Below are 15,017 nucleotides of genomic sequence, written 5' to 3' on the forward strand. Positions count from 1 at the left end.
ACCTCTACTTAAATAATCATTACCATCATATGACATTATTTTCAACACTGCCATGAGTTTTGAAAAATTCTGTACACTGAATAAAATTGAGATGCTCATGCATGCAGATGTTGCTGCACAGCTTAATAATTACTGCGATGTCATCTGCCTTTTGATGACACACGTACAAAGTGAACAGACAGTAGGCTATCATAAATAGTTTTAAAAAACACAAAAATTAGAGATTAGAGATAAACAGATTATGATAAAAGAATATTTCTCATAATATTATATTTAATATTCTGTATCTAATAATTTCCCAATAGTAACTTGTTTCACATTACATGTACCTGTTTTTGTTGATACTGCCAAGTCGAGTGATGTCATATTCCTCTGACAAGTTTTTGTGTCAAAATCGGAAAAGAACGAATATATCGCATTATGTACTTTCAGACAATGAAAATGACAATTATTATTCTGTGATGGCCAGATAGCGCAGTTGGTAGAGCACCTGAATAGAGATTCAGGGGGCCAGGGTTCGAATCCCGGTCTGATCCGTCATTATTTCTCCCATCCCATTACAATTGTCTTATACAATATCAATACATTGTCTTTGGTACTTAACAACATTGCAGTCTGCAAAGAAATGATGGAAAGTCCCCCGATATTTAATGCACCTTAAGAATCAAACACTCTCTCTTTTAAAGATCAACTAGAAAAAAATTAAGATATAAACAATAAAGTATCTTAAAGGAAGTGAACATGAAAAAAATAATTGTTGCTTAATAAATTTTAAAAGCCTTTTGAAACTTAAAAATGAGGTCTGTTACCTTTTTGTTTATTTCTATCAAGAGATTTTATCAATTTAACACTCTCAGTGAAAGGTTTATGGAGGTAATCCATTATTCCCCAGCATGCATCTGTTCTCTGACGTAGATAAGCCACATTGCTGCTGGTGACTGGGTCAATGTTGGAACTAGGCCAGTGTTTATGTACACAGTTGATTAAAGTTAAGAAGAAAAAATATGCCTTGATGTGAAGAAAAATTTTGTGTACTGTCATGAGAAGACAAGGATTTAGTACATTTCTATAAATGAACCTCAGATAACTATTTATGATTTGTACAAAAAATGAATATAGATAAATTAATTTGTGAAATATAAGACCATCACATTCCAGATGTTTGTACGGAGATGCATGTGGCAGTCAGTGTTTACGTAAATAAAATGCTGTTTTAAGATTTCAATTTAAATTAATATAAAATTGTAATTCCATTTTCTTTGTGGGGTTTCTTACCGTTACTTTTTATTTTCTGATTTGTTTTTTTTTATACATAAGATCTTGATGATATGTACGCTGGTTCTGTTTATGCTGTCAGAAGAATAACAGGGCTAAGACACTTTTTAAAAGTCAGGATGCTGAGCAATGCACCTCGTGTGCTCATTTATGTAGCACACATAATGTTCAAACTCATAAACAAGAAATTCCCGAGTGCATGAAAAATAGGTCACAATAACACTGATCCACGGACATTCCATTCTAGTAACTGCTGGTGGGAATGCATCATTCTGAGATCCAAAATCTTCCTCCATAAACACTGTTTAAAATGACAACTCTTTACATTCCTTTCAAGTTCCCATTCAAATTTTGATGATGGCATTTCATCTCTGTTACTAAACGTGTGTAAAAATGCAATGTGTCTCACTGACGGCAGCATCAGTTCTGCCCTCTCTTAGATGCTTAGAGATAACCCAGCAGGGAGGTAATGATTTTAACAATATGGCGGCGCTCATGGATTGCAGGAATTAGTTATTCTAAGTGGTTTATCTTTTTTCTGAGGAAAGCTCTGTCTAAACGGTTTTCAGATATCATTATACACATCAAACAGACAAATTTGAGCCCTTGATATTTTTTTCATGTTCACTTCCTTTAATAAACACAAGTAAATATATTATCAAAAAGCACCAAAATATATACATATAAATAAAACAAATTTAAAGTGAAAAAAAGTTTATAAATGAAGTTGAGCGCTGTTATATTAGTCATTGTTTTGTGTCAATGAATCAGCCACTGCAACCAGCACCTACACAGTTCATGTTTTCGTCAGTGACCAATGACTGATAGTCTAGTTCTCCGCCCTTTTTTACTGGTTTCAACCTCAAACCCTCAGTCTCTTTACCGTCATCAGACGATTCGTAGGCCAGATTGTCCACCCCCATCACCTGGGGCTGAGTCATCTGCTTCAGCAAAACTCTTTCTTCCAAAGTCATTATAGGGTGACATTTATCATCCAAATTATTTTGGTAATCGCGTTCCTTTGACAAATCAGCCTCCATCTGATCTGGAGTCCCAATCAGTGAGGCATACACATGAGTTGAGGTACTCTCCGATTGAAAACATGTATCATCTGAGGATGCCATAGGTCTTCCTTGAGATTTACATTTGTATAACATTATTGAAGGAGTCGAAAATTCAAAATGAGAATCAAGGCAACTTTTGGCTGTATGACAAACTGGTGCTGAGAACTGATGCTTATTTGGGTCTACAATGTATGGTTCCTGGGGATCGGGCCTCTGGAAAGCTGTCTCCTTGTTTGTTGGTTCATTCTTTTTATCTGGTACATTGTTTTCTGGTTCTTGCTCACAAATTGGTGCCTTGTCATTTTGATCCTTCGGATTTAGTTCCATGTTACTTGATGCTGTCTCACTGGGTTTCTTGTAATCTGGTGCTTGCTGATCCGGTCTCCAGTAATCTGTTGTTTGGTTATATGATTCTTGTTTATCCAATTCTTTATCTGGTTCCTTGACCTCTACTTCATCAGAACTATCATCCTCAGACTGCCACGCCTTTGCATGCTTGCACGGCCGTAGTGAGCCTCGGAATCGTCGCCCCGACTTCTTGTCCATGAGTGCCGAGTCCGAATTTGCGCACTCTGGTTTTTTGACGGTGGAGAGTCTCTGCTTCCTCCTGAGTGAGGCGGATGTAATGGTGATGACGGGAATTGTCGGTCGTTTATTGCTGGGCGGCTGGTCCTGGATGACATACACAGGTTTACCGTCGACCTTGCCAATTGAGGCCAAGGTTAAAGACTCGGCCGATTTCCGATTTAATTGCTCCATGCTCTGGATTTTGCTGTGGTCCAAAGTGGACTCAAAGTCCGGTAAGATGCTCAGGTAAGAAGACCTGGATTTGCGTGTACGCATCATAGGGATGGTAAGGAAGTTGCTCTTGGGGGATTTGGAGAAATGTGATTTGTTGATCTGTGTCTCCTGCAATTCAATAAAAAAAAGTTAAATAATAATTTTCACACAGCACAAATTAACATCAAATCTTTCTCTTCTACTGATGTACTGTGTTACCATATACCAGTATTATCCCATTCACAGATAATCTGTGTGGATTTGTTTTCATTAACTACAGACATGTACTTAAGATTCATGGACAAAATGCATTACACATTTATTTCTGCCTTATCAAGTTCCTGATAATTACCTCCATGAAAACAGGGCTGTCTAAGGAACAATCAATGGATGGAAAGGAAGATCCCCGGACATACATGTCTAAAATATTAGTTGTGGAGAAAGATTAATTTCAAACTGAGAAAGAATGTTTTTCTTTATATTCTTAGTTGTTTACCTCTAGAGAAAGAAAATATTTTTCTTTCATTTAAAGTTGTTTATTAATCTTTTTAAGAGAGAGAATTTTCTCCTTAATATTCTTAGTTCTTTACTTTTAAAGAGAGAGAAGTCATCCCTATGTTTGAGTTGGCTCTTAACATTCTCGTAATCCCCCGATCCCCCGAAGTAAGAGAATGCTGAGATATTACTCATTTGATCCTCATCCATCGATGGCTTAGAAACCTAGAAATTAGGAAAAAATAACAGATACATTTCTATAAGGATACAAATTCCAATCTATACCATTTAACCCTGTTCACAATTTCCCTAGAAATAATGATGTGTACCTTCTATGAGAACTTAGATATTAAACATGAATTGTATGTTTCTACTTTCTATGAAGTAAAGAACAAGATATCTGTGAGCCAATACTCACTAGTGATATCCCCGCTCTGATGTGAATATGCAAAATAAGCAAAGTCAACATTTAACAGAAAGTTGGCGTCCATTGGTACAAAAATATATCCCACAATATGGCATGCCTAAACAAATAGTGTGTTAAAATTTCAATTATCTGCGATAAATAGTTGCTGAGAAATCTTTGACGAAAATTTGTTTGAAAATTTTGGCGAAAAATAAACAAAGTCATCATTTAACCAGTAGTTGATGTCCGATTGATACAAAAATACATCCCACAATATGGCATGCCTAAACAAATAGTGTGTTAAAATGTCAAGCATCTGCAATGAATAGTTGCTGAGAAAAATGCAACAGAAATTTTTGTTACAGACAGACAGACTGACAGACAGACAGACACATAAGGGTAAAACATTATACCCCTTTCTCCTTCAAAGCAGGGGTATAATTAAACATTCACCAAGATTTGGATGTTTCTGGATCTCTCGAGGTCCGGTTTGAACAGAGGGCGGTGCTTCTTCTGGAATCTCTGGGCCACCATCTCCGACGTGTCTGGATTATCACAGTACAACGGAAGAGATCTCCTTTTACGCCTTCACAATGAGAACAAAACATGATTCAATGATTCAAGACATTTTTGATCAAGAAACATTTTGTCATGATTTTCTTAGACATGTATAAATATTTATAATATTGTAGATCATTTAATGGACATGACACTACAGATAAAGCCCTACTTACAGACAGATATACAAGGGTATCACACACAGAAGAGGGCCAGCTATGACAATCGCCGCAAACCAACGCGGGTCAAGGCTACTTGAGGAATCCTCTACAAAGATTGGAGTGGAGAAATATTCTTACTGGTATTTCTGCCATGACACCACTCGAGGGTGTATGAATTCCCAAAAGTTAATTATAGAATTGAGGTAAGTTTAATTGAAATTACCAGATCCATGGACAGGATGCAAGACCTGAGTGAAGCTGAGGGTGAACCCTCTGTACCCTGTTGAGCTCTGACCAGGTACTGCTGGGACCCTGAACACGGACAGCCAGAACTTGTCTGTGGGGAGAAGGATTGCCTTGGGTAACCAAGTCCCACACGCTGGGCCCAGCTTACTCTCTCTGTTACCTTTGTAGAAGATAAGGACTTCAGGACCATGAAATTATATACGCAGGTACAAGATAGACAATTGCTGCATCACCTGTATGTTTATGTACAAGCATGATCATTGAACATCTAACAAATGTTGCATAAGTCTATCACATTATTTACCTTTTGTATCAAAGGTTCCAAGGATGAGGAATCCTTGCTTACAATGTCCGAAATCTGCTGGAGGAAGATCAAAATCGATGAACTTTAGATGCACTGAAGAGAGTTTGGGAAGGATTACCAGCCAATCACAATGTCGCCAGGATTGAAGGCCATCGTCAAAGGGTCTGTAGGTGATATTCCCCTTCATTGCAATCAAAGTACTATGGCAGTCTACATTGTGGATGAATATAGTCTTTAATATATACAAACAGATGCATACAGAGTCAATACTGTTAATTCATTACCGATTACTTTATATAACATTTGTAATTCTTAATCTTGCTACGGCCTAAAAAAAAAAGTTGTGTGTTTAGGGTAACCCTACCTAACCTACAAAAATGCCCCGATCCTACCATTTTTAGATGTCTGTTTTTATCCGTTTGTGATTTTTATATTTTTAAATATGACACTAACGAACACTCTTAGGATTCATGCATAAAAAAATATGATAAAATAAAAAAAATCCCTACCAACCTAACCTAATTTTTTCATCAGTGTTACCCTAAACTCACCAATTTTTTTAATAGGCCTACCTGAAACTGATTCCCTTTGATTATCTAATGCACTGGTCAAATTATTGTCAGCAGCGGTGGGGGATGCACCAGCAAATGTTATTTCAACTTTCAAAAAAATCTGTAATATGGATAATACAGCATTTTTACTATTGACCAGCAAAATACAGTACACATATAAAATTAATATTTAAGCTTTTTGTTTAAATTTCATCCAAAGCCCAACCTTTTTTGTTCTAGTTAAAACTTTTGAATTATTACCAGGTATACTTCTATCCCAAGATATTTATGCCGCAAATTTGGACAATTTTTCATAAAAATACACATACTTGTAAAAGAAGTGCAACTGAAATTGATGAAAGGGAAAATTTCCAAGATATCTTCATTGACACATTAATATCATTTTTCACTCGGAAAAATTCATGGAAACGAAAACCGATTTCTTACGAAGATTTATAATGGGAATCATTTAAATCTTTTCTCCATTCCATAGTCACTCAGAATACCTCACATAATTTTTCAACATTATTATCCAAGTACCTTCATCTCCTTTGCAATGAAAAATCCCCTTATCCCTTTTTTTAACCATGTATTGAAATCTGACAAGCTAGAAGAGGCATTTTAAATGGGAAATCTTGGGATTTCTTTATACAAGTAGCATTGAATGAACATTGTTTGAAACCAGAGGTGTTTATGGATACAGAACAATTTAAGAAAATGTGTGGCATATATATCTTGGGACAGACTATAAGTTAGAGAGAGAAAAACTATATGGAACATGCAGCTGCCAATAACACTATAAAAATACAAATGTAATATTGGAACAATGACAGCTATTATAATTGGCAAACGGCCAACACATTAAGAAAATGTGTACTATTTAGCACAGCACTTAGATATTATGATCAATAAATTTCATAGTTTATAGGCCTATACGATATTCACATTCTATGCATTCAAGATATCTAATTTTGGATGAAATACAATTACCCCAAAGTCAACCTGTACTAAAAGTGCGAATATGTACTAGTTATTCTAATTTACCTGAAATACATTTATCATGAGCAAGACACAAAACCTTGAGAAAACTCTTTTCATCGTGTCGTTGAAATTTCGCGCCATCTGTCTGCGGAATCTGTCAACTCCTCCAACAAATAATTCGAAACCAATTCAAATTTTCAACATAATGAAAGTTTTGGTCTCCGATATAAATAAAGAAAATATATCAAATAAAAGGGTACTATATAACCCATTAAAAACAAACTTAATACTCAAAGTATTTTGGTTTAAATAAAAGAATATTCTATGAGCGACCTATGGAAGTTTAAAAACCGGAAGTTTCTTTACTGTCAGGTGATTTCATATTACTAGAGGATGGAGAGACAACTTGAAAAGCATCTCGAGGAAACGTAAGCTTACTATCGATTTATCAAAAGCAAAATTCTTCTATTGTAACAGAGACACTTATTGCCTCTGCTGGGGTTTGAACCCGGGTCCTCTGGCACGCCTGTCCAGCACTCTTGCTATACCGATCGAGAATCTTTTACAATTCCGTCAGTACAATTTGTATCAATATTCTTTTTAGAGAAGTGAAAAGGCTTCTTCAAATTCTCAAAATACCATTGTTGGAAATCAATAGTGGATCACATGACTGAAGTTTTTCAACATTTCATTTCTTCAAATTTGAGTCAACATGATATTTTTAATGTGTTTTGGTTTGATTACAGATGCCGTGTTCCCGGAATAAGTGGAGCACTGTGTGCAGATAACAATGGACTTTGTTTAGCAGGTACCTGTTCTGTATTTTATGACTGTGTAGTGTATTTCGGGGGTGAATTTAAATGTTAATTGGGATCGGGTTCGGGATCCAGGGTATCTTTTGTAGTGTCGTCCCGTTCGCCAGGCCGAGGCCAGTTGCACGTTCAGTGACGTTGTCTGTCTTGTGTTCTTGTGGTTTGTCACCTTTTATCTTCTTTGTTCTTAGTTGTTAATATACGTTTTTACCTAAGTGATTTGTGTTGTTGTTTCATTCAATAGTAAAATCACTTTATTGGCGCTGCGAGCAGGGTATTTTAGCGGTCTTTTTAGACCGGCGTGGTGCTTAGGGGACACCACGTGGTTCAGTCATGTTTAAATTTTGATAGGTTTTGGGTTTGTGTTATGTTATTGTTGTGGTAGGGCAGTGTATTGTTTTTTGTTTGTATCTTGTGACAATGGAGGGAAAGCTGGGGTTGAGTAGTCAGGGTAGGAAGAGTTCCTGGTTCGTGAGTGGCATGGGTGTCCCTGGGGGCATGGTAGTTGAGCCGGACGGCTTAGTGGGGGCCCAAGGGAGGGATACAATTGCCTGGGAGGGATTCAAGTCTGACTGGAATGACCAGCTTTGCGGTCTTTCATCTCCATTTAGTTCACCAGGGTGTGCTGGGAAGGTAGAGGTGTCTCTTCCCCAGGGGTGTAATGGTGGTGGCACAGCTAGGGATATAGACCCAGCTGGGGATAGACATGCACGAAATGTTGGGACTGTACAGGGGGATCCTATGTTAATGGCAAGGCTCGAGGCCTTGGAGTCCCAGTTGGCCCAAGTGACACAACTGCTGATCGGGCTGTCAGGCTCCATGGTAGGCAGTTGCTCTCAGGGACTTAGTCCCAGGGAGGACAACAATAGTAGACGTAGCACAGCAGTCGGGGGTTATGCCATTTCCCATTCTAGTAACACGGGGGTCACAGCAACAGTTACTAGTAGTGTAGCAAGTGTTCCTTGCTACACTAGTGTCACACCAGTCAGTATGGGGGTAGTTTTGTCCCAGGGTACTCTATTTGGGCAGAGTCAGGTAAACCATGCTTTAGTCAGTCAGGCTGGGATACAGTCTGGCCAAAGTAAGGGGGCACTATCCTGTGGGGAACCTTTGTATAGTGATGGGGGCCCGTCCATCCTTAAGGTATCTGAGGCTGCTCTGCCTCAGATGGGGAGCTCACATGAGGGTAGGGATTCCCCTGGAACCCAAGGCCACTCAAATCTTACGGCAGGACAAGGGTATGGTAGGAGTTACTCTGGCAGCGGGGTGGCACCTGATGGTAATGGAGATGATATGACACAGGGGGATAGTGGTGTTTCATTAGTCCCTCCATTGGCTAGGGAAAATGTGTCGCATAGTTGTTCCAGGTCAGGGCGGAATGTCCCAGCAGAGGCTAAGTGTCTTCAGTATACTGGTAGCTTAGAGTGGGGTCTGTTCTATGCTAAGTTTAGAACACTTGCCAGGTATTATGGGTGGAATGATGATGATTGTCTGTTAGCTCTAAGTGTTTCAGTGGAGGGGCCAGCACTCAAGTACTTCTATATTCTCTCGTCGCGGGGTGAGGAATTGAGTTTCCCTGAAATAGCCTCGCGATTTGAGCAGAGATTTGGTAAGGGAACACTTCAGGCTGCATCTCAGGTGGAGTTCTACTCTATGTCCCAAGGGGAAGAAGAGAGTCTAGAGCAGTGGGGTGACCGTGTCATGGAGATTGCACAGCGGGCTCTAGGGGCTCAAGTCCCAGGAGAAGTGCTTCAGGAGCAGGCAGTCTTGCGTTTTGCAATGGGTTGCAATGACACGAGAGTTGGTAGAAAGTTGATAGAAAGTCCCCCCTCCACTGTAGATGAGGCAGTCCACCGAGTGAAGACATATCAGCTAAGCCATCAAGTCTTTGACCCATGTCGCAGGGAAGTCCGCATGGTGTCCGTTGGCAGGCAGTCACAAGGACTGGGTTGTACCTCTGGCGGTAATATTATTCCATCTGACCGGGGAGTATCTACCTCTGGGAAAGGCAAGCGCTATCGGTGGTCGGGTCGTTGCTTTAAGTGCAGGCAGCGAGGACATTTCAGGAGGGAATGTCTGAAGAAGTGTTCAGAGTCCTCAGCTGGTACAGGTGTGAGGAGCAAACATGCTAGGTCAAAAGGGTCTCCAACAGTTGGGGCTGAGAAGGGCATTGTGTCGTCAGTCGGGTCTTGTGGTGCAGTAGGTTATGCAGAGGGCGCATGGCAAGTACCAGTAAAGGTGAATGATGTTCCGGTCAGCGCTGTGGTTGATACAGCTGCTGAAATAACCATTGTGGCCCAGAGCATTCATGATCAGATGTCTCCTCGCCCGGAAATTATCTCGAGCAAAGATGTTAGTCTAGCTGGGGGCGGGGAAACTATGACGGTGGGTTCCCTCGGGGATGTTCTTGTAGAGATTGGAGGGACCCATGTCAGGCATCATGTATACGTTGCACCATTACAGGCTGACATGCTCCTGGGGATTAATTTCCTGCATGGGAATGCTGTTGAGCTTGATTGTAGCACTGGAGACCTCAGCGTTGGAGCAAGCAAGGTGCCCATGTTTAAGGCAAACCCACCCTGTGGATTGCGGGAGGACATTTGTACGCCAGGACCACCCTATGGATGTGAGAGGCCAGCGTGACCCGGAGCCATGGACCCCACCCATTGCGTATCAAGATGATGGACTGTGTTGCGTGTGATCATTGCAGTGACTGTATATGAACTTTCCGTTGTGATGTGATTGATTGACTGTTTCTTTTTTTTTTTCCCTCTCCATCTGTTCAATTGTGCATATTAAACCATTTATCTATTAAACTGGGTAGGTTAAAAAAAAGGCCCAGAGGAAAATGATCTGATGAACTTTTTCCCCAGCTGGTGGGAACATTTCTCGAACTCAACTGGCAAGACATGTACTACCATTTGTAAATAACAAACATCTACACAACACTGATGACATCTGAATAAGTTCTATAAGCGTTTTAACGACTTAAATTTAGAGGAAACAATAAATTTTTAAATTGGGAAAAAACGAAATTTTAGCAAAAAACGGATAAAAACGGAAATTTACGATAAACTTAAAATTAGGTTCGGTCTGGAAAGCGGAAACAAACTTTTTTTTTGGTTAGGCCTCAGGCATGCCGCCACCATCTTTCCTCAAGTCAATACTCAGCCTCAAGTCTGAGTTTTGACCTCAAATTTTTGCACTTTTCTTTTAATGAACTGAGTTGAGTGATTTGAAAAATTTTGGTGACGGCGGGGGCCTGATCATAATTCAAAGAAGTTCTCAAAACCCAGAGACTCGTTTTTGGCCCATTTTCAGGATTACGTAAAAAGTGATGTTTATTTTCTATATATCTAAATTAGTTTACAACATATGATGAAAAATTTATGGAAAACCTATCTCTTTTATCAAGAGGGTATAAAATATCATAAATTTACCGGGATTGAACAGAGTTTTAAAAACTTGTCAAGGCTCACATGATAGTTTTGGGAATAAAAATGGCGAATGTAGAAGTTGCCTATTAGTATATGTCCCTGATACGTAGGTACTGATTTGTGTGTGCATGTGATGATATCAATAATATATCATGATGTAATAATTATTGTCTTTAACTTCTATTTTAAAGACAAAAACATTGTTTACTGAAATTCTATACTAACCAAGCTACCATTTAAATCATAGTCTTTAACACAATAACAAAATTAAATTTTGGTCTTATGTGGAACAAATATTTCTCCTTATTTGACTAGCCCGTGGGTGTAAGCCTGAGTTAGCAGGACACGTTGCCAGTATAGCTCAGCAGGCTGCTCAGCTCCACCCCAACAGTTCCACAACACCAGTCATCTGTGTTGAGTCCGAGGGAGGGTGAGTATTTATGTTGTATTAATGTTGTACCCCTTACTAACTTTATTCATCAGCTATGGGTTTAATTCCTCAAACTAAAGTACAATTACAATTCTTTAGAAAGTTGAAAGGTAATTATCTATTTACATTGCAATAGGCTATCTGACTGATTATAAAATGTTAGCGTGAAGGAGTTGGAATAGGGCATGAATTTTGCCTGAGAATAAGAAATACTTATGAATTATTCATGAGAATGATAAAACTTCTGTGAGTTGGCTTACAGTTGATCAGCATGCATGAGATTCTTGAAATCCAACTTCTCAGATTTTTCAATAAATTTTCAAGACATCTATTGAACTGGATTATATTAACCCATAAGTGAAGAACAACTCTCAATATTTTCTCAATTTGTAAAAGATTAAAAACAACATTTGATGTTTTACCGAAATATTATTTATAACTGTAATGAGAATCAATATTGGGGTTTGATTATATAACATAGAAATCAGTAATGCGGTATGATTAAATAACGCATGAAATATTTATGTTGTTTTTTTTTTTTACAGAAGTGTGTTGATAAAATCAGAAAATGATGTGACCATGGCCATGTTTAAGACTCCATTATAGCAACACTTCATTTCATCATTCACTCTGTTATATTTGCAATATAAAATTCAATAAAAATATAGCCATCATGTTTTGCTTTCTTTATCTTATTATATCAGAGGGAACTACCTCAGGTGACCTATGCCTTGGCTTTTGTCTGTTGCCATGCGCCTAGGTGTCATGCATTGTGCATTAACAAATTAACATTTTTTACTTCTTCTTGAAAACTGAAAGACCAATTTCTACTGTTTTTTGTTTGAAGCATCTCTATGACGAGAGGAATCTAAATGTGTAATTCATGACTTTATCACCCCTTGGGCCTCACAGGCGGGGGCAAAATATGCAATCAAAGCCACATTTTTAAAAAATCTTTTCTACTCCCACTCATGTGGGGAAAAAACTAAATTCATGGTTATAATCTCCATATATTGTCGGAAACCCACAGTCGGTCTCGCTTCTCTTTAGAGAACAGGCGGGCTTTTGACGATGGTCTGCGTCTGACAGGTCAGTCTAAGGGCCTTGGTACTCAGGTGACCATCAAAGCCTGTAGGCCTCTTGTTTTATGTAAAATTGATCAAACCTTGCAATGTATGTAGTCCTCTGATCCCCTGATTCAATGAAATAAAAATAATGAGTGATAATTTTAAAAAAACATTTCCATTGCGCTATCACACGAAAAACAAGTTTCGATATATAATAAACCTCGAAAAAAGGTGAATCAACACAATTCCTAACAGCATACTAATGCAGATTTAAAGGACATTACAAAATCTTTGTTTGAGGTATTTCAACATAAAAATGAGTTAATAATGCAAACTATAACATTATTAAGCTCTTTCAGACGAGGTAACTCGTGGGTGGCATTAAAACCTCTGTGCATAAGGCGTATTAGTGCAATCAAGAGGGCCATGGGCTACACCACTCACCTGTCAAACTCACTCTCTAGCTTATTTTAGGTTTATAACAAATGTAATTATTACTATGCAGTAGCATTTTGTTATACAAAAATGTTGCTGTGTGGATCTCATCGTTTTGATAGAGCGAATAAACTGTATTTGAACTTATGCCATTTATATGGGTTTGAGGGTATAGATAAATTGGATCGAAAGAAACTTGTACTTTCTTTCGATATTAATAAAGAAAAGATTCATTATAATCTATTGTATTATAAATAGGATGATAGGATTTACATGTATAATATCCTGCATATTTACCAATGTATTACAGCTAAAGGTTTCCCTTAACACCTAAAAGCCACGAACACCTGCCATTATATATTGCTCACAACTAAAGAATATACCATCTACCTATTAGACCTAACAGGTGGATATATATTTTTTTAGCATGAGAAACATATATAAGGTGCCATCATTATAACGTAGGTGCAATATAAGTTGCTTTAATTTTTGGTGTTCCTCCTCCTATACATTTGGAAATCTCCACTAATTTGCTCCATTCATGAATTTATATATCAAACAATAAACTTCTCCCATTTTCGATGTTTTGCATTTTAAAATGAAATAATCGACCTTTTATTCTTACCAAATGGACGATCGTTGTCAATTTTAGATTTTTAGATACTTTTTCATAATATGGGTAGTAAAAAATATGTCAAACAGATACGTTACAGGGGTTTTATAGTATCTAATATTTGTGTAACAAGGTTTACCCATGCTGTGGTAGAAAGTCCCGTATTGTCTTGTTGATCTATCATTTTTATTGGAAAATTAACAAGTATGTATACATCATTGTATGACGGTTTAGGTCGAAATTCTCGTTCTCCAAAATCAAAGAAGTCAATTAGAATCTACTTTAAGAGATAACACATGTTTTTAAACGAAGCTGATTAGACTATTGTGTCCATTTTCAAAACAAAGCACTTTACATATAAACCACAATAAATGTTGGACCAGAAAAAGAATACAGTGCCATATTGATGTAATAATTAGGCATGTTAAATCGGAGAAATGGCATAACGTATCTGTTCGAGCTCTGGCCTATTTTTAGTTATCAAATGTATTAATATGTATCGACAAGTTGGTAAAATGAATGAACGTGAACATGATACCAACATTAACAGAGACAGTCATACCAACCACGCAAAATTAAGGTAGATCCACTGTTCTGTGATGTCATACTTTATTGTAAAACTTTAAATTCTTTAAAATTTGTGCAAGATAGTTTTATATATTTTATGTGAATACAATCACATGGAAGTAACTAGAGGTACTGTTAAGTTCAAGATATTTTTGCAGCTTGATTTTACCCTAAATATCCAATTTTTTTAATACATTTTATCTATGCTAAGGGGAAATAACTCTTTTTCTGACTTTTCTCTCATGTGTATGTCTAAATGCTATAATTTTTCTTATCTCAACAATTAATTTTTAAAATGTGTTTGTAGTTTTACCTTTCTGACACAGTTGACAATAAAATTAAAAAAGATAAACAAGTTTCTGTCTACAAATATTTTACCTTTAACCAAAAAAGTACGGTTTTCTGATGCTAAATTATGCTTTAGTTCATGTTTATCTGACATGCATTCAAAAAGTGTGATGACATGTATATTTTTTCGTATAATTGATAAAATTTAAGTCTATTAAATTGAAATCAGTTCTGTTTTTCACCTTTCATTAGAGAGTTTTACGAGTATGGAGTAACCTTAAAACATCTGTTATACTTAAATGATTCGTTGATCATTTCGGTTTCTCATCTGTTTTTCAAAATGTAAAGTTTGATTACCGGTATATACGAACTGACCAACTGTACAATACACGTGCCTGTTTATTGAATCGAAAGGAAACTATTTTTATTCTAAATTCAATTTACAATCAAATTTTGGAAACTTAAGTCAATGAACATTCAATTTTTATGGTTTATAATGCGTTTATTGGAATGTTGAATTAGAGATATATATTTTTGGTGTCATCCA

The 15,017-nt window shown here is 37.4% G+C and overlaps 2 protein-coding genes across 2 annotated transcripts; one reads left to right on the forward strand and one right to left on the reverse strand.

Moving 5' to 3' along the window:
* Window positions 1–1,908: 1,908 nt before the first annotated feature.
* On the reverse strand, window positions 1,909–7,015 carry LOC105320360 (uncharacterized). The gene is made up of 9 exons (XM_011418278.4): window positions 6,885–7,015; window positions 5,862–5,961; window positions 5,290–5,499; window positions 4,963–5,145; window positions 4,755–4,845; window positions 4,474–4,606; window positions 3,710–3,839; window positions 3,472–3,539; window positions 1,909–3,248 (listed from the first exon to the last, which is right to left on the reverse strand). The coding sequence occupies exons 1-9, from the start codon at window positions 6,960–6,962 to the stop codon at window positions 2,043–2,045; spliced, it is 2,199 nt and encodes a 732-aa protein (XP_011416580.3). The 5' UTR covers window positions 6,963–7,015; the 3' UTR covers window positions 1,909–2,042.
* Window positions 7,016–7,159: 144 nt separating this feature from the next.
* LOC105319930 (ragulator complex protein LAMTOR5 homolog) lies at window positions 7,160–12,176 on the forward strand. The gene is made up of 4 exons (XM_011417665.4): window positions 7,160–7,249; window positions 7,568–7,629; window positions 11,386–11,500; window positions 12,046–12,176. The coding sequence occupies exons 1-4, from the start codon at window positions 7,215–7,217 to the stop codon at window positions 12,104–12,106; spliced, it is 273 nt and encodes a 90-aa protein (XP_011415967.2). The 5' UTR covers window positions 7,160–7,214; the 3' UTR covers window positions 12,107–12,176.
* The last annotated feature ends 2,841 nt before the right edge of the window (window positions 12,177–15,017 follow it).

This window comes from Magallana gigas, chromosome 4, assembly GCF_963853765.1.
Source record: "Magallana gigas chromosome 4, xbMagGiga1.1, whole genome shotgun sequence".
Lineage (NCBI taxonomy): Eukaryota > Metazoa > Mollusca > Bivalvia > Ostreida > Ostreidae > Magallana > Magallana gigas.

Bases quoted from the DNA above. Each gene is read 5' to 3' on its own strand.
- LOC105320360 (XM_011418278.4), bottom strand. From the start codon at position 6,962: ATGGCGCGAAATTTCAACGACACGATGAAAAGAGTTTTCTCAAGGTTT. The intron at 5,500-5,861 runs GTAGGCCTATTA...TCCACAATGTAG, and splicing joins TCAAAGGGAATCAGTTTCAG to ACTGCCATAGTACTTTGATT. The intron at 4,607-4,754 runs GTAAGTAGGGCT...CTCATTGTGAAG, and splicing joins ATACCCTTGTATATCTGTCT to GCGTAAAAGGAGATCTCTTC.
- LOC105319930 (XM_011417665.4), top strand. From the start codon at position 7,215: ATGGAGAGACAACTTGAAAAGCATCTCGAGGAAAC. The intron at 7,250-7,567 runs GTAAGCTTACTA...GTTTGATTACAG, and splicing joins GAAAAGCATCTCGAGGAAAC to ATGCCGTGTTCCCGGAATAA. The intron at 11,501-12,045 runs GTGAGTATTTAT...TTTTTTTTACAG, and splicing joins TGTGTTGAGTCCGAGGGAGG to AAGTGTGTTGATAAAATCAG.